The sequence below is a fragment of the Helicoverpa zea genome, chromosome 19 (assembly GCF_022581195.2).
Source record: "Helicoverpa zea isolate HzStark_Cry1AcR chromosome 19, ilHelZeax1.1, whole genome shotgun sequence".
Taxonomy (NCBI): Eukaryota; Metazoa; Arthropoda; class Insecta; order Lepidoptera; family Noctuidae; genus Helicoverpa; species Helicoverpa zea.
This window is the reverse complement of record NC_061470.1, coordinates 5,331,465-5,356,378: the sequence shown is the minus strand read 5'-3', so window position 1 is coordinate 5,356,378 and position 24,914 is coordinate 5,331,465. Positions and strand designations below refer to the sequence as shown.

Genomic DNA, 24,914 nt, shown 5'->3' with positions numbered 1-24,914 from the left:
AGAAACAAATTGGGCATGTTTTCAATTCGTCTTAAGCATGTGTTCAAAAATGTTAACCAGGTAAATATGTAAAGGAAAGCTAAACAAATATAATTGTACTTATCAAAAAGATGTTGCCAGAAAGGAAGCTAATATACCTAAGAAGACGTCAGACGGAAGAGAAGAATTATTAAGCCATGTTGTGCTGATCTGATAAAGGGTCACGAAAGGCCATTTGTTTTTGTTGATCCATTGGAACCAATGATAATTGAGTAGAGATTAATGATTAGCTTGAGAAAAATCTACAAAATAAAAATGTAAATTAAACCTATTGTTCTTAATACTACATTACATTACAAACGAAGTGACTAATCGCAAGTAATAAAGTAACCACGGCCAGTCATTAGTCATGGTTCCAAGTGTTAGTGACTAGGGTCTATTACTCTTTGGTTTCTCAGCCTCATTTCAAACGGTCCCTTGAGACCCTAATAAATGGCGCCAAATATGTTCCATGTATTTGTTTTCTATGTCTAGGTTTTCGAATCTTTAGAAGTTCAAAAATCTAATTTGACTCAAGTGCGTTGTGTTTTTCGTAAAAATTGGGTCGATATAGCTAGAAAGAGTGACTTGTGAGATGATGGCAGATATAAGAGTAAGTATGGAAAGAGAAAACATGCTGCACTGACCCCAAAAAGACAGGAAGATGATGTTGATGATTTTTGTCAAGATAAGTTTCAGTTCAAAATAAAAGATTTTTAAATCTGAGAAGCAGATTTTTTTCACATTTAAGGAACATCAAAGCATATTTCGTCTTAACAGGGTGCCTATCTTTCTTAAACGCTATAAATTCCCAAAACATCGTATTATCCTTAAAGCATCTTTTAAAAATAAACAAACTCTAATCCCTACTTCATTAGATATGCGCAGCCACGCAAATGCGATGTACAGTCAATCCCTCAAATTTGAGATTACTCATCATATTCTGAGCACGAACATCGTAGTACAGTCGAGTACACTAATATTAAACACATTCATCTCCCGAGCCTTTCCCCAACTAAGTTGGAGTCGGCTTCCAGGCTAACCGAATGCATCTGAGTACCAGTGTTTTACAAGGTGCGACGGAATATCTGACCTCCTCAACCCAGTTAACCAGGAAACCCCTTGATTAAACTGGTGTCAGAGTTACTAACTTCTTACTGCCAAGGATGTTCAATGACAACCGGGACCTACAATTTAACGTGCCCTCCGAAACACAGTCACTGGTGTCCAAGGTATACTTAGAAAGTACATACAAACTTAGAAAAGTTGCATCGTTACTTGCCTGACCTGGAATCGAACCCACATACTCATACTTGAGAGGTTGGTTCTTCACCCATTAGGCCACCGAGACTTCGTACAGTCGAGTACAGTGATATTAAAAACATTATTAAAATGTAATCTCGTGTTCTCGCGCCCGTGCTCTATTTGTTGTTGGTACAATGGCGCGGTAAAGTGTTTTGTGGTCAATGAGATTAAAATGTAGTGAGAATTTTGTTTTGTTTTGCTTTTGCGAGAAAATATAGACGGAGCTTGCTGTGTTATTATTTTACTGAGAAATTCTTGAAGTTTGAATTGTTTTAATTGGATGCTATTAGTTTTATTACAATTGTATATTTTTTGTTTTTATTTACACAAATGGAGACGGTATCCTATTTTAGTTTACTTTATTAATACCTACTCGAGAATCTAATGCGAAACCATTTTGATCGTAGCTTCGATGAATAGACACAATGAGTATTTACAAAAATAAATAAACGACGATCAAAAGTACGAAGAATGAAATCCACGGAGAATCTTGTTCTCGACATAAAAAAAAAATCTTTTAACCGTACCCAATTCCTAGGTTCTAAAATTCCAAATTTTATCACACCTCTAAACACGTGCTTCCGACTGTACCGCCATTTTTTCAGCGAAACTGAACACAGGCGTAACCCCTGTGTATGCAAACGAATAGGATTTATATAAGGGAGCCCTCCACAGAGAACAAATGACTAGCGGAGGTGCCATGACGAAAAATCTTCTAAGAAAGAAGCGCGCCAAAATGCAGGCGAGCGGGGGACGAGGAACGTTACTGTTTTCGCCTTTATATAGGCCTTCTTTGGACCTGACCATTCTTAATAAGACCATAAATCGTTGATAGATATTACTTAGATATCTTTACTTCACTCGTAACTGGTCGTTTTGGTCATGCCCGCCATACGAATGTTACCTAGAAGAAGGCGCTTGACCTGCCTGCATTAAGACATCTCCGCTCACCTTTCCTTACTCCGTGGATCCCTGTATATGGAGCCAGTGCCCTCCTAGGGAGGTCGGAGGGCTCAGACTGTATTACACAAGGATTAGTCCGTTATTACCTCCACAAAATATTAAATGTACATTTTTTTTAACACATTTGTGGCTTGTCTGCTCCAAGACTTTATTTATTAAAAGCGAGAAAATATGTACGGTAATGTGTTGATGTATCATGTAGATACGTACGTAATGCTGTGAGAATGTGCGTATTGCGAGTAGGGGATTTATTTTATTCATGGTAAGGAAATAAGCTCTCGGTTGTAACCGAAATGTTGATTTGTGTATGTTGAAGATACCTTTATATATTTATATATATTTATATATTTGTTTGAATGTAGCAAAGGAAAATTCTTCTTAAATATAAAAAAAAAAACAACAAGGTTAATCAATCATAGAGGGATCAATCCTAATTATAATATATAGTTAGATGTCTGTTTCTCTTTCACGCAAAACCTACTGGATGGATTTGGATGCAGTAATGAAGATTTATATCAGAATAACATATAAGCTACCATATGTCCATGTTTGGGAAGAAGTTCCCTCAGGACGCGTGAAACCGTGGGCAGAAGTTCGTTAAGTAAGTTTTTTTAATGAAACAGTCTACAAATTCGTGTCTAAGCTTCGCAAAAGGACGAAAATCAATACAATACCTACGGAGCAACAACAGGAAAATCAGGACAATTCACACAATGAAGATAATTCGTCAGCTGTTCAGTAGTTCCGTTTGCTTTGCTTATTACTCGGGAATCTAATCCCATTCCCCGGGATGTCAGCGACTGCAATGAGGCGACAGGCTTAATGAAGCAAACCTTGTTACGTATGATCTTACTGACTAAAACCCATCATCATGTTCCTTCTTAAGCCTTTTATATACCAAGGCCGCGGTAACTCTTTCAAACAACCCCGCAGCCCCGGCAGGCTTTGGCCCTGGTGGGTTTGCCGACTCTCCTTGAGACCTCTTTCACGTACCTAAACCTACTCAATGATTTTTGATGAAACTTGGCCGTATTAGAGTTTAGAATAACATGTAGGCTACTTTTTCTCCAAGTCTGGGAAATAGTTATCTCGGGACGCAGGTAATAACAAGCTAGTCAAGCTTTTTTACAAAACTGGAAACTTAAGCTCATAAGTCCATTTCAATACGACGAAAATAAGTATATACAGGAAAATCAGGACACCCAATTGATCAGCTGTTCAGTAGTTCCGTTTGCTCTGCTTATTACTCGGGAATCTAATCCCAGTCCCCCGGGATGTCAGCGACTGCAATGAGGCGACAAGCTCAATGAAGCAAACCTTGTTATGTATGATCGATACTGATCCTGTTATTGAGGACTGATGTACTGACACTTCCGTGTGAAGGAAACGTGTGATTGTTCTCTTTGGGTACGAAAAATAACCTTATGGTTCAAGTTATTTTACAGTATAACTAACTGGGTTCTACCGGTTTTATGTTCCGTGAGAATTACTGCGCCCGTCTAGGTAATACGTGAGAATTATATCGCGAAACCGAATAAAAATATCATATAGCCTTTCTCGATAAATGGGCTATCTAACAATGCAAGATTTTTTGGAATCAGCCCATTAGTGTCTCAGATCAAACGAAGACATTCTTCAGATTTATAATATTAGTAAAAGTAGCTACATGTTTAATAGTACAGTGCACAAAATGGGCAAAATGGAAAAATATAGGCTACTGCGACATCTCCTTGAAAGAAGTCTCAATATAACGTAAAATGCAGTCTAACTACAAAAGAAAACTGACTACATTTCTAAACATCCATTCCACAGGTAATTCACCCTAACACACGTAAGTAATTACATTACCGATGGTCGATTTTAATTACATTTTATGGCCCATATTTGGAATATTTGCTATTATGAACACCTGTTCGCAAATTACATGTATTACGATTTTCTGTTCAATCGTATTTTGAGCATCGTAATGGCTAAACACGATTATAAGGCAGTAAAAACACGCGAAGTTTTTATAGTTCAATGTCTAGATAATAAATTATTAAGTGCTATGGAAACTTTTTGTATCTGTTGTGGTGGTACTATGTGATGATACAATATTGGACCTTATTGTGAAGTGTTTAAGGGTCTACTTGAAGGCAGAATTGGCCTGTAGCATTGTTCATATTATAATTAGATAGTTAGATATAGGTACTTTGCTTCTAACTGAGTACCTACAAACTTAAAAAAAATTTCAAAAAAATATAAGTAGGTATAAAAAAATTGTGGATAGTCAATGAACTCGAATAATAAAATTGAATGTTTTTCAATAAATTCCATACATTTGTTTTAAGGTTATACCTACTCATTTAAATCGGGTAAATCCGGTTAGACTGGAAGCCGACCCCAACATAGTTGGGAAAAGGCTCGGAGGATGATGATATACTCATTGTTGAAAGGTTCTTAAGAACAAGAAATCAATCAAGCAAGATAAGTAAACGAGTAAGTAGCAAAGTTCAAATAAGAAAAAATAATCTACATAAAATTACATCGTCATCATCTATTTACTTCCTAAACGTTTTTCCAAAACCTATTTCATTTATAAATTGCAATATCATAATCTGAAAGAATATTAATAAAGTTCGTTTTCTTTGTAACAGACAGATTTATTATTTTTAACTCCGCGTAGGTATCAGACTAGAGATTAGAAATTAATCATTCGGGAAATTTCGCGTAATTGAAACCGAATAAGGGAATGGAAGGGATCAAAAGTGGATTTAAAGGGCTCGTTGGGATTTTCGAGTTATTTTTGTATTCCGATTTTGGAACTTATGTATACCTGTCTGATTGTGTTTGTCTGTTTCAACCACAGATTTGAAGTACGCGGTCCGAATAAGAGTACCCATAAACTGTAAACTAAACAGTCGGCCGACTGTCGCCCCGTTGGTAGGATTTTTGTTTTTAGAACATCGTGAATTCAATCAAAGTTTTTAGTTGGTATTATTATTTATACCAGCCAAATACCCGACCGTTGTTATGCACGCCCTCCCATCTCTGTACTTATCAAGCGTTCATTCAAAATTTCGGCCGACTAAAAGTTTGCCGTGTGTAGGTGTTGAAGTGGATTTAAAAGGCTCGCTGGGATTTTCGAGTTATTTTTGTATTCCAATTTTGGAACACTAAGTACATATGTAAACCTGTCTGATTGTATTTGCTTGTTTCAGCCACATATTCGAGGTCTGTGGTTCGAATTAAGTACAGTTTGCATTATGAAAATGGGTTCGTTACTGTTTTGTTTATTTATTTGATTTCAGTGGACGCGGTCCCATTCGAGGTTGGGACCTCACCTTTTTTGTTTTGATTTGTTTTAACCCTTCTCTCGTTTGAATCAATAGGATTATGGTGGTAAAGCCATATAATATAGTGGTCAAAACAAAATAAGTAATATTGTTTTGAAATAAAAATATACCTCATCATCCTCCGAGCCTTTTTCCCAACTATGTTGGGGTCGACTTGCAGTCTAACCGGATGTAGCTGAGTACCAGTGCTTTACAAGGAGCGACTGCCCTATCTGACCCCCTCAACCCAGTTACCCGGGCAACCCAATACCCCTTGGTTAGACTGGTGTCAGACTTACTGGCTTCTGACTACCCGTAACGTCTGCCAAGGATGTTCAATGACAGCCGGAACCTACAGTTTAACGTGCCATCCGAAACACAGTCAATGGTGTCTAAGATATACTTACTAATAAAAATATCCCACCAAAAACATTAAATGTAAAAAAAAGCCAATCCTCTACGCAGTTCCTCCACCGTAAAAAGTTTTGAGATCGCATAGAAGCCAAGTCCTGTTCTACTTTATTTGTAATAATAAATCAATATTTTGTGACTATATCAATAGTTTCGTTCACTTTACAATAATATTGACTTGGCCATGAGCACAATAAACTACAAATATAATACAGCATATCTTGGAGAGGTGAAAGTCAAACATGAAGTTTAATATCACAGAATTAAATACTTTTAGTTTATTCAATTGTTACTAAATGACCGACAGTCAGTTTCATCCAACATCAATGAACTGCACATGTACTATGGCGCATGTTTAGTCCATGGTGATCTCAAATTCCAATCAGTCCATAATCAGTCCAATCGTAAAATCATGTCCATATAGAATTTATCAATTCAATGGTATTTACACATTATTACAAGGAGCGACTTTTAACTTGTGCTCATGGCCAAGACAGTATTATTGTATAGTGAACAAAACTATTGATATAGTCACAAAATATTGATTTATTATTACAAATAAAGTAGAACAGGACTTGGCTTCTATGCGATCTCAAAACTTTTTACGGTGGAGGAACTGCGTAGAGGATTGGCTTTTTTTTACATTTAATGTTTTTGGTGGGATCTAATTTATTTTTTGTAGGTCTCTTTCTTCTCTAAGTATATAACAAATTAAATTAACTTACATGCAACTAACTAAATATATAACAAACTAAATATGTACACGTAAAGTAGCACGTAAACAATATTTTTTTTAACCTAAAAAAATTCGAAATTGTCGAATTTTTTAATCGAATAGCTTTTAGAATAAAAGAGATTTTTTTCAGAGGTAATGACGCTATCACATGAAATTATTTGATTTTTTTTAAGTACTACTTATACTAAGCTATGTAACGAAACCATAGCGCGATTTAGACCAGGACAACGCCATCTATCGAGCGAGCATGTAGTGTTTATCGTACTGCATCACTGCATTAATATGAAAGATTTTATCATTATTCATTTCATTTAAACCTAGCTTTTTTATTCATATGTTGTATATTTAATACATATAACAATATACCACTACGTAACAATAAAACAAATAGTAACATTTTGTACATAAATAAATAACAAAGTTATCAATGCAGTCAAAATTCATACACAATGTTCTTGAAAAACCGCAAATATAAATTTGTTTCCTATTTTTTTATTAAGTTTTAAGGTTTTTATAATTTTCCCTTTATATGTAGCTAATAACCTATCTTGGTGCCAAATTTGAAGGTTCTAAGTTTGCTAGAAGTACCTTAGACTTTTGATGATCGGTCAGTGAGTCAGTGACAAAATGGTGTAACTTTGATCGCTCATAACTGGTAAACTATTTATTCAAATGTCTTGTAATTTTGAGACTGGGCTTGTTCTAATACTTACTCTTGGTCATCGAAAACCTAAAATCCTAACTTTGTTCACATGGAAGATACAGGGGACTGAAATAGCCGCGAAACGCTTCGAGAAAAGATGGTACGGCCGTGCCCGCTTTGCTCGAGTCTTGGCTGGGGCACTGCCGTGCCCTCAGATACCTAACTACACATATATAAACTTATACGTATGTACTGTGCCTACACTGAGTTAAACTCAAAAAATCGGTAATCAAATTGTTTAGCAAAAGTTTCTGACTATACTATTATAATTTGCCATTCTTATTTAATAAAACAAAAAACTTACCTCCACAAGTCTCTCGGAAGTCCGGACAGCAGTCTCCCAGCTTCAAGCAAGCATGGTCACAGTAGCACGGCTTGTCCGTCAAGTCTTCTATAATCGCGTTCTGATGCGCCTTCTGTATGACACAGGAACTATCCCGTCCAGGACAGCAGAGATTGGCGTCCCTACAGTAATTGGCGCCACAGTGACCCGCCAAACACACTGCACTCGCGAAACACAACCAATAACGAAGCATTTTGACAAAAAATACTACTTTTACTTTAAATAATCAGCTCCAAATTAACTTAAGAACTTTTTTTTGACTTTTAAATGTCACTGTCAGATTTACGCGCGCGTTTCTATTTTCAAATTGAGCGTTCTGTCATTCCGTATTTGAATTCCAGCCAGTTCTGTAACAAACAAAAAATATGTTAAGGTTGCGTTCATGAAGAACAAAATGACTAGCGGAGGTGCCATAACGGGAAATCTCACGAGGAACGTTACTGTTTTCGCCCTTACACTCCTTCTTTGGACCCGATCCTCTTTTGCAATACCAAAAATCGTTGACAGATATCCCAAAGAACCCGAACACCTCGTTACTTTGCTCGTAACTGATCGTTTTGATCATGCCCACCGTGCCTATTTGACCTAGAAAAAGGCGCCTGACCTACCTGCCCTATAGTATCTCCGCTCATCTTTCCTTACTCCGTGTTTGCGTTCAAGCGTAACTTCCTCTATCTTCTTTCTAAACTTTTTCCTTTTGTTCAACTTTCATCGCGAGCGTATTTTTTATTTCTTTGTTTGTTGTTTATTAGTTGTTATTTATTCAAGTGATTCTATTACGTTACAAGGAAACCCTTGTAAAGTATTAAACTTTTTGTTGGCAAAGAATTCTTTTATTTTTGGAAATATTAAGTTTTAACAACAATGCTTTGATAAGTCGATTGGAACTCCCATCATGTTTGAAACTTTTAGGTTGTTAGAATTTAGTATTTTTAGTTGATTGACTAGAATGAAAAGTGGTAATATTTATAAAAGTTTAAAAAATTACTAAAATCTTGAAATAATTTTACAAAAACATTACTTTGACTAGTGCCTCCTGTGAGGTTTGAACTCACGACCCCTGGTTTACGAGACCAGTGCTCTACCACTGAGCTAAAGAGGCTTGCGATGAAGCGACGAAATAGCCGTTAAGTATCCACGAGCGTGTGAATCAGCGATAAGGGACCATAATAAGTAGGCAGCTGATTAAATACTATAGTTCGGCCATTCAGAGAATGCGTTCCTGACACGTCGCGATTGAACTGACGACGTAACTTTGCAATGGCGTTGCAGTTACGATAAAAATATTTTTGCTGGTTGTTTACCGTTTTAACAATTGAGGAGCATTAAAACAACATTATTATATCAATAATCAATGAATGTAGTTACGTCGTCAGTTCAATCGCGACGTGTCAGGAACGCATTCTCTGAATGGCCGAACTATAGATATGAAAAACTAAATAAATTATGTCTGTGTAAACAGCAATATTATAATTGATTATCTTATTATAAGAAATTCACACAATCTATCTACTCCGCAGTTTTAAAAAAATGCATTTTAGGAACTTATACTGGGATGCCTAATAGATAGTAAGCACTATGCATACGATTAATTGTAGCTTATACGTTATTCTGCTATATTATTGCCAAGTTTCATTAAGGTCTATTCACTAAAGAGTAACAATTAGTAACAAACATACCAACATTATTACATCCGTACTATTTTAATGTAACATTCTTAACTTTGAAATATAAACGGGTACCTATTTTATCCTTCTTCTTACAAAATAATCCTTAAGATGACAAATAAAGAACCAAAGCTACTCAGAATCGGGGTGGTTGACCCCAGTGAACTTAACCGACCAGTTCAAGTTAACTGATAACTCTACAAGGGGATGCGGTTAACTATTAACTTAGTTTTTATAAACAACTACAGTTTGTTAGCACGCTCGTAGTTCGGTGTTGTGTTGGTTTATTTATGTAAATATGTAAGTTAGGTAAAAGTAGCAACTTTGTCTGGTTACTAAAAGCTAGTTTATTTTTTAAGTATAAATACAGTAAATCGCCGTTCTTTTCCTTGACTAAATTATTTGGTAAAATACAAAAACATCAGGTTCTTAAAAAAATGGTAGGTACAGCTTCGAGATATACCTAAATAATTCCAAAAAAATAAATAAAATTAGTTTAAATAAAATTTGGACTTCTATGACAAACGATTTTAGATTTGTGCGTGCTAACGTTATGGGTTCTAATGTGTTTTAAAATTGTCCCAACCTTCCTTATCTCATAGTACAGTAGTTTATCGTCACTAATTTAGGTTTATGTGGTTATAAAAATATTAATTTCTCTTTTAATAGCAAAACCAGGTTAACATTTAAGTATCAATCTCAAAGTAAAAACAGTTTATCCCTAAAACTATATCTTTCACCAAAATTATATAAAGCCACCAAAATAATAATAACATTATCAACAGACCAAAATTAAATATTTCCTAACTCTGTATTTTTAAACGACTCGAAACCGAAAACATATCGCTCAGATACGAAACAATACGCTATAAAATCCCAAATGAATTTACCATCTTGACCTGACCTGCAAAGCTATCTATCTATATCCATATAGGATATATACACCATAGCTATTGTGCCGATACTGGTTATAGCTAATGGCTTAATAGCCGAGTAGGTTAGCTAACACCTGAGAACTCTTCAATCAGTAAGGGGGTACTTCTATAGAAGCTTGATTTTGTTAGCTCTTCCTTACGTGCGATTCTTTGTAATTGGTCTTTAGGAAGGCGATTCTTTGCAATTATTCCTCGTTTAAGAAGGCTTATGGTTAACTAACAATATAGATACCTATTAAAAAAAATACTTTAAGTACTGACAAATTCTACGCTGAAAACTGCGTCAGAATCAGTTCAACCAAATCTGAGAAAGAAACTGAGAATCTCCTTTTTTTAATTTGGTTAACTAAAGTTAAAGCGGCATTTGTCCCATTGGTTTGCATATGTTTTGCTTGCAATTAATATAAACAAATAATTAGCTTTTTATAACTCTTATAAACCATCGAGCATCAAAATAAAACAAAGACCAAAAAGGTCACAACAGTAACTTAATTTTAGGCGCACATAAAAACTTTTTAGAAACAAAAAAAAAGATGGCTACCAGGCTACGGCATTCCGTTAACGAGTGGGGCAAACAATTGATGCGAGGCAAACAATGAGAGAATTTGTTAGTCAAATAGGCAACGATCCTATCGAGGTCCAGACGAAAATAGTTCAAATATTCTGCAGTGCGTGGCACTTTTGGCGGGAATTCTGACGATTTTTGTTACCATATTGAGCTTTTGTGGCATCACTGTTGTTCTGTTAGCTAGCTTGCAAATTGGGGGGAAATTTTAGATTGTTTTGATTCCAGCATTTTTCCAAATATTGTGCAATGCGTGGCACTTTTTGGTGTTTTCTTTTATTGCTTTATTGGGCTTTTGTAGTGCTTGCAAATTGAATTGAATATGGTGTTATGATACGAGCATTTGTTATTGTGAGGTGTAATTGCAATAACTAGGTACCTACTAGATAGTTTTACTCTTAAATAATATCAATCATTAGACCACAATTGTAATTTTCATTTGAATGAGTAGATAAGTACTTTCCTAGATAGGTAGGTAATATATAAGATTCTACCATGCTACACGTGTCTTGATGTATGTATGCATATATATATCTACATTTTAATTTTCTTCCTAAATATAAAACCCACGGAAACCCCGCTACCCAAAAAAGAAACAACGAAAAATATTTAATTAAATACCGAACAAAAGTTCAAGTTGAACGCACAAGTTAATAATGAAAATACTTAGTGAAACCGCCAAGTTAGAACTTAACATGTTATGCTGCGATAACAAATAACTTCAAGCACAAGTTTATTTCGTTATGTGAGATTAAGATAGGTATGGTCCCGTCCCTTCTGAATTATTAATCATAACAACCAAGTTTCCTGTGGTTTGGAGTCTACTGTGAGAAACAAGAGGATTCTGTGCGGATTTTTATGAATTTTGTATAATTTGCACGAAGCTACCTCTGATTCCCTTAAAGGATTTAACAACGGTTTACTGTATTTTGCTCACTTTATGCCAGTTTTAATTAAGCCACCTAAATAATTAGGTAAACCATATAAGTAAGGTGCGTTTTGAATGCTGGCTGCCGACCGCAGTTACAGCGACTGTAGGAACTCGGTCGATATCTGAGAGCGACTGCACATGTTGCTGTATGATTTAATGCAGTCGCGGTACGTGCGGTTGGCAGTTGCAGTCAGCAGCTAGATTTCAAAACGTAACTTAAGGAGGCGAATTAGGTAACCTATTTCTACCATCACTTACTAGTACAAAGTACTTTTTTTTTTGCATTTACAATTTCAATGATACTTATTTACAGTTTACTTTGTATATGGTACCAATATTACAAGCAAAACAGATACAGAAGCCATCGAAGTTATGATTAATTTTGACAATATCGCTAATCGCTTCCAACTTGTACCCCGTTCACCGACGCGTGCTTAAATCTCGGCGTTAAGTTGAGTAACTTTCAAGTTAAGACACAGGCACAACTTGATATGATAACTCATTACACTTCATTAAGCAATAATCAACTTATAAGCATGTTACTGACTTGTTACTTGGTTTTAACTTGGCACGCGCCATTTGTTCTAAAATTACTTATTTGGAAGTTTAAATGTGTGGATCTGATTCTGACGATTTGTGAATTTCGTATGAATTTGGAGTAAATTAATTAGGAGGAAATGTTACTTTGACTTTCAAAATTGTATTTTACATTGGTGTGAACTTGTGAAAACAGGTACTTTCGATAAATAGGTATAAACTTTTCTGAAAGTTCATCGCTTTTAAAGTAGCTACTTATGTTGCTTTGTAATTTTTATATCTTGGATGCTCAATTATGACTTACTGAATAACGCCTGTTTTGGAATGCATAGAATGGACCAAAATATTTAATAAGTGTTATATCCTACTCTGAAGTATGTATTTCGAATTTAATAAATTACTGCATGTAGCAACCAAACATTGAGCCAAAGAACCGCAGAAATAACTCTGCAACCAACGGCTTTCATTAGTGACAGCTACATTTATACCTAGTCCCCTTAATTGCCGTTCCCGCGAGAACTCAATACAGGTAAATTAACAAAACGCCAGCAATCTATTCCCTTCCGAAGTTCTCGAACACGAATTTCAATGCAGCAATATGAATCGATTCAATCGAATAGTCTGACTAGATTAATTTAATCGACAACTATTTGAGTTCCGAACTAGTCGATCCGACTTATTTAGGTGACAGCTACGAATGGCGGGAATTTGATGCTCATTTGACAACGTCAAAATTGGTATTTAAAATTAGAACACCATCATCTGCCTAGCCTTTTACCAACTGTTGGGGTCGGCTTCCAGTCTGACCAGATGCAGCTGAGTATCAGTGTTTTACAAGGAGCGACTGCCTATCTGATCACCTCAACCCAGTTATCCGGGCAACCCAATACCCCTAGGTAAGACTGGTAGTCTAACTTACAGGTGTCTGACTACCTGTAACCACTGCTAAAGATATTCAGATGTTGAGAACTTTTATTTATAATTTAACAGGTACGAGACCTTATTTGAAATAAGTAACACAAGTTACTGGCAAATAAGAAAGCTACATAAAACCAAACTAAAATAACATATTTATGTTTAATATCACGTACAATATTATCGTGTAACCTATATCCAGCGGCTAGCATAAATAGCAGGTCCCCATCCTCCCATACGTTACGAAGATTGTGTTTCTAGCCTGACCGCAAATCTCGGGGGTAGATATTATAAGCGCATCGTACGTGTACCTACGTGTTCTGCTATGTAATATTAATAAATTGCTGGACTTAATAAGTGCGGATTACGTGGTAATGGGTGGAGCTTTACTGTTTTTGATGACTCTTCTAAATCAATCTTTTTTTATATGTAAATGGGATATTGTCAACTTTACAACTTTATCTTATATCAGCCGTTTTCCCGCGGTTTCACCCGCGTCCCGTGGGAGCTGCTGCCCGCACCGGGATAAAATATAGCCTATGTTACTCGCAGATAAAATAACTTTCTAATGGTGAAAGAATATTTAAAATCGGTCCAGTAGTTTTTGAGTTTATCCATTACAACCAAACAAACAAACAAAGTTTTCGTCTTTATAATATTAGTATAGACATAGAATTAATTGTATTTTTTCCATTTTTTTTATATTAATATTGCCAGAGATTTTTGGATGTAATTTTTGCAGTAGATTCTCTAGTATTTTGCAGTAGAGTTTAATTTAACGAAGTCACCGTGCAAAATATTTGGAAAAAATAAACTTGATATTGAAACACAAAATGGCAAATAAATCCCGCCTTATAAATAAAACAAAACATAAACCTACCTTAACTAAAAGCTAGACAAGAAAATTAAAAGCAGCCACCCAAACTAATTCACGTGGGTTAGAAGGAACGTTCCGTTCCACTACTCTCGAGTGTCCTTCAAACGAAACCCGACTCAGGTCTAACAAATTAATACTCCCAAACTCCAAAAAGCGAAGTACAATTCATTAATTATAACTTTTAAAAGTAATTACAGAGTATGTGCATACGATTTGTATGTAAATCGTCTCGTCCAAGGTGCTTCACAAAGGGTTGTGAAGTTTGAATAAAGTTATTTATGAATTTGTATTGCGTATTCTGTTTTGACAGGACGGTGCGTAGAACGGAATTAGTGTAGTAGGTAGTTATCGCGGTTTAGGGTTAAGAGTTATTGACCTCCTGGCTTTATCCCAGTTTTTAGGGTCGGCGCAGTATAAAATAATTGGGAAATAATGTAATAAAATATGATGACTGTATTTATTATATTATTTAAAGACCTTCTTTAAAATATTGGGAGATGTAAAAAAAACTAAATGATCCCAGTCTGTAAAGAGACTGCATTAAATATAGCTTTACTTCATCAAAAGAAATTACGTCAAAATAAAATGAAAGAAAGTCAGAAGAACATAATAATTAAATATTCCCATTTTCAACTTGTGCCGGTTACTCCATTTAGTTGTTAACGTAACTGAATATTTTAAGAGGTTGCTACGGAAAGCATTTCACAATATTTTACTGAACAGCAAAATAAATAACGTGGCAGGTGAAACAAGGTAAAATATTAAAAATATTTTATCTAAAAGCTACCCTGTGTACTTGCTAGAGCATTTTATAAATTGTATTTTACTTTAAAACCCCGTTTTCTGTGTACTTCGTATAAAATTACTGTGTGAAGCTTCACTTAAATTACAAAATTGATCTACTTTGTTATTTTGAGTACTTTCTATAAAACCTTATACATCCCACATTAAAATAAAATCCTTTATTTCATGTTTCCTGTATCACAATGTTGTTTATGTGAACTACTTTGTTTAAAAAAAAAACAGCAATGGATAATTTTATGTTTTTGATTCTTTACTCTTGTAAGTATTTTGATCCGAATTCAGAACCTCCTGTTTGGGAAGTCGAATAAAAAATAGCTTTAACCATAAACCGATACTTAAGATTCTATGCCCGCTAAACCACTCACCACCAACATTTTTTCTTCTACCTAACCTAAAGACTAAAACATACGTCAGAACTAACCAACAATCCTTTTTAATTACGCACACTATCGTAATGTAGGAACTGGATAGCCTGGCTATAAAACAGGATCCTTTGAGCCAATGGCTCATAAAGGTGTCGCCATTAACTGAGCTCAGAGGACCCGCTAATGGAGACCAGCCTTTAAAACGAGCGACGAGAAATAGCGGCTCTCGACTTGACTTTGAACTTAGAACACTAAAATGTAGTTTGGGATTTTTAATGTATGCGAAGCTAATTGGGTGTTGAAAACACTATAGAATATACACAAATGGACAACGATGAATAGATTGTGTGGAAGTCGAAAGAAATAATGTGATTTGTGAGATGACCGCAAATAGAACCTACCTACCTACCTAGTTATAAGATCCTTTTATACCACTTAGTTCGCAATAAAGACTTTGAATTTGAATTTGAATTTGAATTTGAATTTAGAATAGCATGGAAAGAGAAGATATGCTGTGCCAACCCCAAATAAAATTGGGACAAGGGCAGGAGGATGATGATAAACAAGAAGACATAATTTCTTATAGAATAGGCAAGCTAGGTTTTTGGCTACGGTACAGAAATAAAAACAGTCAAAACAAAGATAGATAAAAACCTCGGTACGAATCTTCAACCACATGTACCGTATTAACATACTTAACAGAACAGATTAATGAGCTATGCAATATTAATTCCAATAAAACGCACTGGACAGTAACTATTAAAATATATACTTATTCCGTGTTATGAACCGTACAATTGGAATGCCAAATAAATATGCAGTTACCATGTTTTACCAGCAATGTCGATACGATGTTTTAAATATCACAACTGTACTTTTTTAATTGAATTTTCAACGTTGATAGCATGTTTTGTTACGGCCAAGTGTAAATGAAATTCTTTATCGAGGAGTAAGTTATTTTAATACAACACAATTTACAGGGAAGCTTGCGTATCAGGTTTATTTTGGTTTGATCGGCGAATAATTGTCAGCTTTTTTAATGTAATTTTTGTTCGCAACAAAATGACGAACTTTTTTGTACTCTTTCTTACATGCAAAACATATTCGTTTTAGAGCCGGCCGATAGATTTTTCGAGCTTCTAATCAGTATCGAAGTGCTCAAATTACATCGACCAACGACTTGGCCGGTATAAATTGAACTTAAAACTTTAATAAGATTAAAAATTTTCTAAAAAAAAAAAAACTTTCAACCGTCTCGCGTCAATTATTTGCTGATTGTTCAGTCTGAAAGTACCCTACTCGTACCTAATCGCAAAAATAGGTAAGTACAGTCATCACCACAAATATCTTCACAACTTTAACATTACAAATAAATCAAGCTATCTTCCTTTTAAATATAGCTACTCGATCAAAAGGCCGCTATTCCTGTGCGCGTACTATAAATGTCAAGATACCAGTATCAGAGTCAGAGGTTGAGCGTTGACACTCAATCTGACACGTTCTGTTGTTTTTATTATTATTGGTACTTAGTTGGATGTAGTTTGATGAACTGTGACCTCTATGGTACTTAGTTATAGTAGGGTTTAGAGTGAGCATGGTTTGATTGCCGAATGTTGGACCGATCATTATAAAAAAGTGTTTTCAAAATGTTTTTTGTGTGTAATGATTATGTTAAAACTGTCAATGTATTTTGATCTTCAAAGGTTATATACACCAGCTCAAGATTAACAGCTTAGAATTCTATTTCATCATTTATTTTACAAGAGATCGCTAAGTTACTGCGTTAATCTTTTTTTTTTAAGTTTGGTATGAACAACCTTTGGTAAGATGTCCCTAAGCTTTGTTATCGTTCAGCAGATAGCTGACTATAACATATGACGCATTTCTTCATCACCTTAGCTGTAAGAAAGAAAGATAGATTACTTCTCCTTAGGCAATTGATAAGCTAACATGAATTAGGTAGCTTAACGTTCATGTTATATGAGTCACAAATTATTAATAATGTAAGCAACGACACATTTATCACACGTCTTCCGATATGCAAGTTTGACTCGTTCTAGGAAAACACGATAGGCTTAAATAGAGGCGTACCTTGAATCATTTTATCATTGAATTGAATAAAAAAAAGTGTCAATCAGCGTTTCAATTCGACCAACAACACAAAGAAATAAAGAAAATGATGACGAATGAGAAAAACACGGTAATAGAATCGAATCGAAAATACTGCTCATAACTCAAACGAGTAACAATGAAAATGTTGCCTAAATTATTCACGAAATATCGGCAAAACGACACTTAAACCAACGATAATTCCGATATATCGATACTGTATTCGATTATCGAGATTACACATCAAATATTCGATTGAATCGCATAACTGGTGCAAATGCTGCAATATGGCTTTCGGATTCAATGAATGGATGTTTTGTTGCGATGACATTTCAAACAGGCGTAATTTTCAGCTTTTGTTAGCGGGTTATTTATTTTGGGGGTGCCGCCATTAATAATATATGGAGTCAAACGTATTTTATCGTTAACTGATCTATTTTCATCAGTGAAAACTTTACAATTAAATGATGAGTACTTCAGTAAATATAACATTTATTTACTGAAGGTGGTCCGACATGCCTACATAAGTACCTAAGTACTAAAATAGGCATGTACAAGTTTATATAAAAGTCTACATAAACGTACCTTTCCGTAAAACCTTTTTTATTTCTCCCCCTAAAAAACTTATCATAACCTATTGACACAAATAAAAACCCGGTAACTACAAAAAAGTAGAAGCCGAACTATGTATTTTCTTTTACGAATTTTATTTTCGTATGAATGGTGGTCCGCCTACATATTTCCTTAATCCGAGCACAAATACAGCTGTGGACCTCATTTAAGAAGCTTAAGTATAAGTGTATATGTATTAGAGATACCACGAATATTCGGCAACTATTCGGTATTCGGCCTATTCGGCCCTTTTTTTTGATATTCGGTATTCGGCCGAATAGTACGTATTATTCGGCCAAATACCGAATATCAAAACATGAAAAAAAAGACGACATATTACAAAAAAAAAAAATTGTGATGAATAAAAACCAGCTTTTCAGCATTTGTTGGTAACAAACGATTACGTTTTTTGTCGTAAATGATACCAGCTTCTGAAAATAACCTCTCACTATACACGCTACTCCCTGGAGAAGAAAGATAAACTTTAGCGAATTTCGACAGGTTTGGGTACTGTTTTTCGTTTGCTGACCACCACTAAGGATCAGCCTTCCGATCTAAGCGGGAATAAGGAAGACAGGTTGCGACTTGTCTCTTTATTGTTTACCTACGCACGGCGCGGCACGTGCTCAACAACATGTACCTATTTTGCGCCGAATATTCGGGGGCCGAATATTCGGCGCTTCGGCCGACAGTGCTGCCGAATATTCGGTATTCGGTATTCGGCCAAATCACTATTCGTGGCAACTCTAACGTGTGTAGAAGAAGCGGTCAACCTTACATTCAATGGGTTGCGTATTTTTATCACGTAACGAGGTTTTCTTAAGAAGTTCACTTATGTGTGGTTAAATATAGGTACGCCATAGGGTCAAATGCTCGTAACTTACATAGTTTAAGTAAGGTGTGTGTCTCTTTAAAGTAATAGTCACACTCTTAAATTATTGCTATCGTTCTATATCTCTAGGGTAATGCATCAAGTGGTCGATCCCGAGCCATATCTTCTAGTTTGAAGCCAGTTTAAATTCTTCTAGATTCAGAAAATAGGAAATGCAACGGTACGGTGTCGTCGCCAACTTTTGTAAGTATCCTTTTAGATATACGTATATCTAGTAGTACAGCATAAGGCACGTAAGCTATTAACGCTTGAAATAAACAACCATGTCCAAGATTTGATCTTATGAATATCATTTACCTATCTGCTACATTGCTAGGGAGTTTGTTGCGCCACTTCTTCTCAACAAAAACACATAGGAAGTGGTGAAGGGTGGGCGTTTTGGGGGCTGTCTATTGTAAATTCCTGACGTTCAAAAAGTGCTGTCTTGCAGCCAAGTTTGAATAAATCAATTTTGATTTATCGTACGAATTTTCCTTCTACAAGGCCTCAATAGGAGGTAGAGAACTTTCTACCATACTAACCAGACAACAAAAAATATGTTATTCTTTTCCTATTTATCACGAAAACCAATTTTAATAAAGCTTAATCAGTACTTAACCGGATATTTCGGAATATTCTGTACTACGTCCTATGCAGGTAAACCCACAGAAAACAGCTTGTTATAACGTAACTTGTGATTTAGTAGGGGTAAGCGAGCCCTCGTAAAGTTCTCAGATTTATAGCCGGATTCCAACCTGGAGGTATGATAAGGAGATTTTAACTCAAGGGTTAAAACCCAATCCTCCATCAAAATGTATTAAAATAAGTTTTGGTTTTTGAAAATTTCTTAGATTTTTCAAAGGTGAGCATAAAAAGAAGAAGGTGTATATTTATATACTTACACCCTTGCTGATTATAATATCGATTTCAATTTTTTTTTTTACAGAAAATGACAAGAAATATTAAGCAAGAAAATGTTCAAAAAGCTGTTTTACTGTTTAAGTCTTTAAATCACTGTTTTGTTTACAAATCCTTATTAGAAAAACAATAACAATCTTCACAACAAAACCGTCTACTCAAAAACAAAGTAACAAAAAAGCAGTAATCATTATAAACCCCGGAACACATCACCAATACCATAAAAGGTCCCCACTCGACGCTCAAAGGGTTAAGAAAAAACCCGTCAATAAGCACAGTTAGCGTAATTGCTTCACCACTCTCGCACACTGCAAACTTTTAGTCGGCCGATAGTTTATTGATTTCTAACACTTACGCGAATATTAGACATTTCAATAAATCTACTTTTACTGATTTTATCGCGGTTTTATTAATATTATTTAATCCCGACCTTTTTGGGATTAAAATATCAAGATGACCAACACCTTAGTCTGCCCGTGACCGTAGATGCTGTAAAAGATCCGAAACGTCGGGATTAAATAATATTAATATAACCGCGGTAAAATCCGTAAAAGTAGTTTTATTTAAACGGCCGATAGTTTGTTTGGTGATGGTAGTAGGTACGCACATTACTAAGATCAAGAACTTAGGTGGTATCGGACCGACTGAAAAATGTCACTGGAATCAAGATTTTCTTTATAATATAATATCGGAACACCTTTTCACATGCGGTCAGTAAGCCCCTTAATGTATTACTAATTAACTTGTGTTATGGGTGCTTATACAACTGATTAACTACATATAATTAAATGTACATAAATTTAAAAATACATAATACCCAGACCACGGCCCACAACCGTACCGGGAATCGAACCCTAAACCTCAGGTTCGGCTGTCCGGCCATAGCCGATAGTTACCATTGCGCAATGGAGGTGAAAAAAAATCACAACCGTCGAGCAACTGTCGGCTGACTATTTAGTCTGCAGAGTACGAGTACTCTTAACGTAATTGCTTTAGTTTTCGTCGAACCGTGTGCTCTCAGCTTTATATAAATACCTATGTATTTATTGGGGAACATAACGGGCCTGCTTATGTGTTGGCAGTTATTTTCATTACATCGTTATTAAGTGTGTACTTGGGTGTATTTTTGGATGATGAAATGTAATAAAAATTGGGCTTTGGTTGAGAGGTGTCAATGATCTCGTGTTTTTTTTTATTTCGCGGAAGTTATACCAGTTATGATAACTCACGTTTGAATGAGGTAATCAAAAAGTTGGACGTGCTGCTGTAAAATGAGAACACCCAGGATTCTGAAAGCCTTTTGATGAAAAACGTTAATATTTATTTTTTCTCAGACTGCTTACGATGTAAAAACCAGCAATCTTACCTACAATATAAAAAAATATTGTACTACCGAAAAGGTGCGACGTGGCAGTCTATGAATAGGTATGCAAATCTGTTCCTATTATAGCATAGTTGCATCGATACCAAAGAGACACACATATATTGTAAAAATACCGAATAAAACCTTTTTTACCATGCATAAAAAACGGGCAAACCCAGTGAACAGAATATAAACTCAATTACAATCCTCATCAGTAATGTTTAGGCACGTGAAAAAGTAACGAAGCAATTTTGTCGTTCAAATATTTTGCAAGCGAGTTCTTTAGCTACACTGCACGCCAAAATAAATGACGCACAACGAACGTACATATTGAAACAGTGTTGGTTTAAAATGTTTATTTCCGTGAAATATTTTTGGAAATGAAATACAATATTTATCATTGGAAACGGTTTATTTTTGAGCTTTGGAAGGATTAATTTCTGATTTTTAAGCGTTTTGTTCGTTTTTAACTATGTTTAAAATAGAGTATAAAATTAATCTTTTGTACTCACATATTGGATATGAATTTAACGCAAAAAAATTGGAAGGTAAAGTCACCAAGAAATAGCTTATTGTGTTTATATGCCAGATGAATAGGTATATATCGCAAAATAGCTGACAAAAATATACGACAAATAAGGGTATTGACTCCTAAACGCTCCATATTTCACAGTAACAAGCCCATTCAACTATCAGGCAACAAACTGTCGCAACACAGTTGCCTCACTTCAATCAAGGCCTATCGAGTCACCCTTGCCCTCAGATAGACAACCCACTTTGTTTCACGAACATTTATCTATTAATACTGGGTCATTTTTCTTGGTTTCAAGTGTAATGAACTCTTGATTACTAATAATTAATTTTTGGTCGGACTATTTAGATAGTTAATTTGATGTGCCGTGTTGGTTAGGTTGGTATTATGTTTAATTAGTTCTAGATTGAATTTAGAATTAGGTAGGGACCTACTATTTAATTGTATATAGATTAATTTTGTTTGCTTATGATGACAAAGAAAAGATTGACCTAAATCAATTTAGAAATTAAAATTAGCATAATATTGATTTAGGATCGTACCTAGAATTAGAATTATTAGTCAATTTAAGTGTCTAAAGTACTGGTACTCTGGTAGACTGGAAGCCGACCCCAACGTAGTTGGGCAAAAGCTCGGCAGATGTGATGATGATGAAGTAAGACTGCCTACTATATATTGTAACAAACAAACAATATTGTTACAAATATAACCACCATATTAAAAAAAATCTAAAAAAAATCACGCAAAAATGATCTAAAAAATATCCGATAAGCGAGTGTTTATTGAACTAAATGTATTCTACGAAAAGAACCATGTTTGACACGAGCAGAATTTAAATATTCTTCATAAATATTCTGTAGCAGATCGGCGAATATTTTTTCTCCACTCCAATAAACTTCAGTCTACTTAAAATAGTAAAGAGCTCAGAGATTCAAACTAACCCATTATCTAAAAAAAATTACACTCTTTGCACTAAAAAAGACTTGGTGTACCTACCCGCATACTGTAAACTTTTAGTCAGCCTATAATTTGTTTGGGTTTATATATCAGTATGAAGATAAATGGTAGTACGCACATTACAAAGACCAGGTAATTTAGCCGGTATTAAACCGACTGAAAACTTTGATTGGATTCACGACTTTCTTTAAAAAGAAATTGCCACCCATCGGGTCAACTGGCAGACGACTGTTTAGTCTTCAGTGTGCGGTTACTCTTAGTCTGGGTTACCCGAAAAATATAAGTTTACAATTGACGGAGTTCAGACAGACTAAAATAACATTTATTTAAATTGAAATTAGGTTTTAATGAAACCTATTTTTTGTGGGAATAGAGGTCTATTCGATTTTATTTCCCTTTGAAGGTGAACGTTTCGTTTTATTTAAATGTAAGAGATAAAAGAATACTTACTGACTACTATTTAATAATTGATCAAATTTTTTTCTACTTAGGTATGTATTTATTTCAAGAAGAAATGGGGTTACAAATTATTTTGCTACTTTGAAATAGACGCTATCTTCCGCCAGCGGTTTGACTTATGTGAACTACTTCTCCCACCCTGATAAAAAAGTGAGCCTGTAGAATACACCCCTCGATAAATGGACCATTTAAACCACTGAAATATTTTTTTGAAACGATCCTGTTTTTCAAGCAAACAAAACAAACGAACACTTCAGTTTTATAATTTTAGTATATTTAGACTTGAGGCTATTTGGTCCATATAATATCAGTTTATTTTGTTTTCAATATCTTTCAAAATATTTTTATTTCCTTAGTAGGTATGTTTCTTATTCCAAACCAACGATCAAAAAGTCATTTATGCAGATGGTCATCATCACTTTTTGAAGGTCAAATTTACAAAAGACAGCCCCCAAAATGCGCGCCCTTCACCACTTCCCACGTACAGCAACAGCTGGGAAGAATAAATGGTGGAACAAACTCCCCAGCATATTTACTCTTAATTATCACCAAACTAATTTTGAAGCTACCTCTTACCAAGTAACTTAACATTTACATAAACTAAGTCTACCTTCATTAGTAATCTTGTTCCAGCCAAACTAAGTTAAGCCTAATCTACAGCTTCTCATGTTAATCCTTAATAACTTGAAACAGGCCCTAGCTGAAGAGTTACCACGTCGAGCTTACCATCATAACACTAACTATGTAATTTACTTAAACTTAACTGATGATATTACGAGGGAAATTTAATTTTCACCGTAATAATTCTTGAAGTAAAATGGAAATTTCATTAGTTAGGTACAACAATGCTCTGGGAGAAAATGTTAGAAAAAATTAAACTAAGAATTTTTAGGTCTAAGTTCAGCATACATGATTTACAATGTATTTTGAGAGCATTTATGAAAGCATCTCGTTAAGAAAAGTCTCATCTGAAAAAAGTCTACAAGAAGTTCTGATTACAATAGCATAATATTTTGTTATACTTTAAAATATTGTCGAAAACCACTACGTTAAAAACCAATAAAAACTAAAAACAAACTATTAAAACACACTAAAATATTAAACACGATATAAACATTTATTACATTAATTTCAAACTAAAAAAAAACACTCGGACCAAGATAAAAAAAAACCGCCCACCAGCCAGAACTTGACGCAACTATCAAGTAAGTGCCCACAGAAAAAAAAAAACAAAACTAATCCAACGAGGAATGACAAACAAAACCAATACTCAGTAACAATACCCACTAATTTAAGCCAACAAAAACTTTGGTAACCAAACAATTATTTAGAAAGGCGACAACGGTTACAATTGAGAATGAAAACTGTCTAGTCACGGCTAAAGAAAAGGGCGTATCTACAGAACATAGAAAGGGCTGTAAAAACCCTACGTTGACACCTTTTGTCTGGTCGCTTGTCTATTGTTCTGGTACCGGCCGTATTGTGCTTGCGTTTTAGAAAAATGAGCCTCCTTGTTGTTTTGAATTTGGAATTAGAATTGGAATTGGAATTGTCAATGAGGAACGTAATTTTTTTTTTTTGGGAAATACTTGACCACAGACTGATACAACATTTCTGTAGGAAGCTAAACCATCTTCATCTCCCGAGCTTTTTCCCAACTATGTTAGGGTCGTCTTCCAGTGTAACTGGATGCCAGTACCAGTG

The 24,914-nt window shown here is 35.0% G+C and overlaps 1 protein-coding gene and 1 non-coding gene across 2 annotated transcripts in view; both read right to left on the bottom strand.

The window, feature by feature from the left end:
* Positions 1 to 24,914, bottom strand: part of LOC124639496 (somatomedin-B and thrombospondin type-1 domain-containing protein) — a 70,607-nt gene that overhangs the window by 42,587 nt on the left and 3,106 nt on the right. Inside the window, exon 2 of the mRNA XM_047176884.1 lies at positions 7,755 to 8,140. Coding sequence (XP_047032840.1) covers positions 7,755 to 7,986 — 232 coding nt within the window. The 5' untranslated portion in view covers positions 7,987 to 8,140. The remainder of the gene's footprint in view (positions 1 to 7,754; positions 8,141 to 24,914) is intronic.
* On the bottom strand, positions 8,824 to 8,895 carry Trnat-cgu. Its single transcript has one exon. It is a non-coding gene; the product is annotated as a tRNA-Thr (tRNA).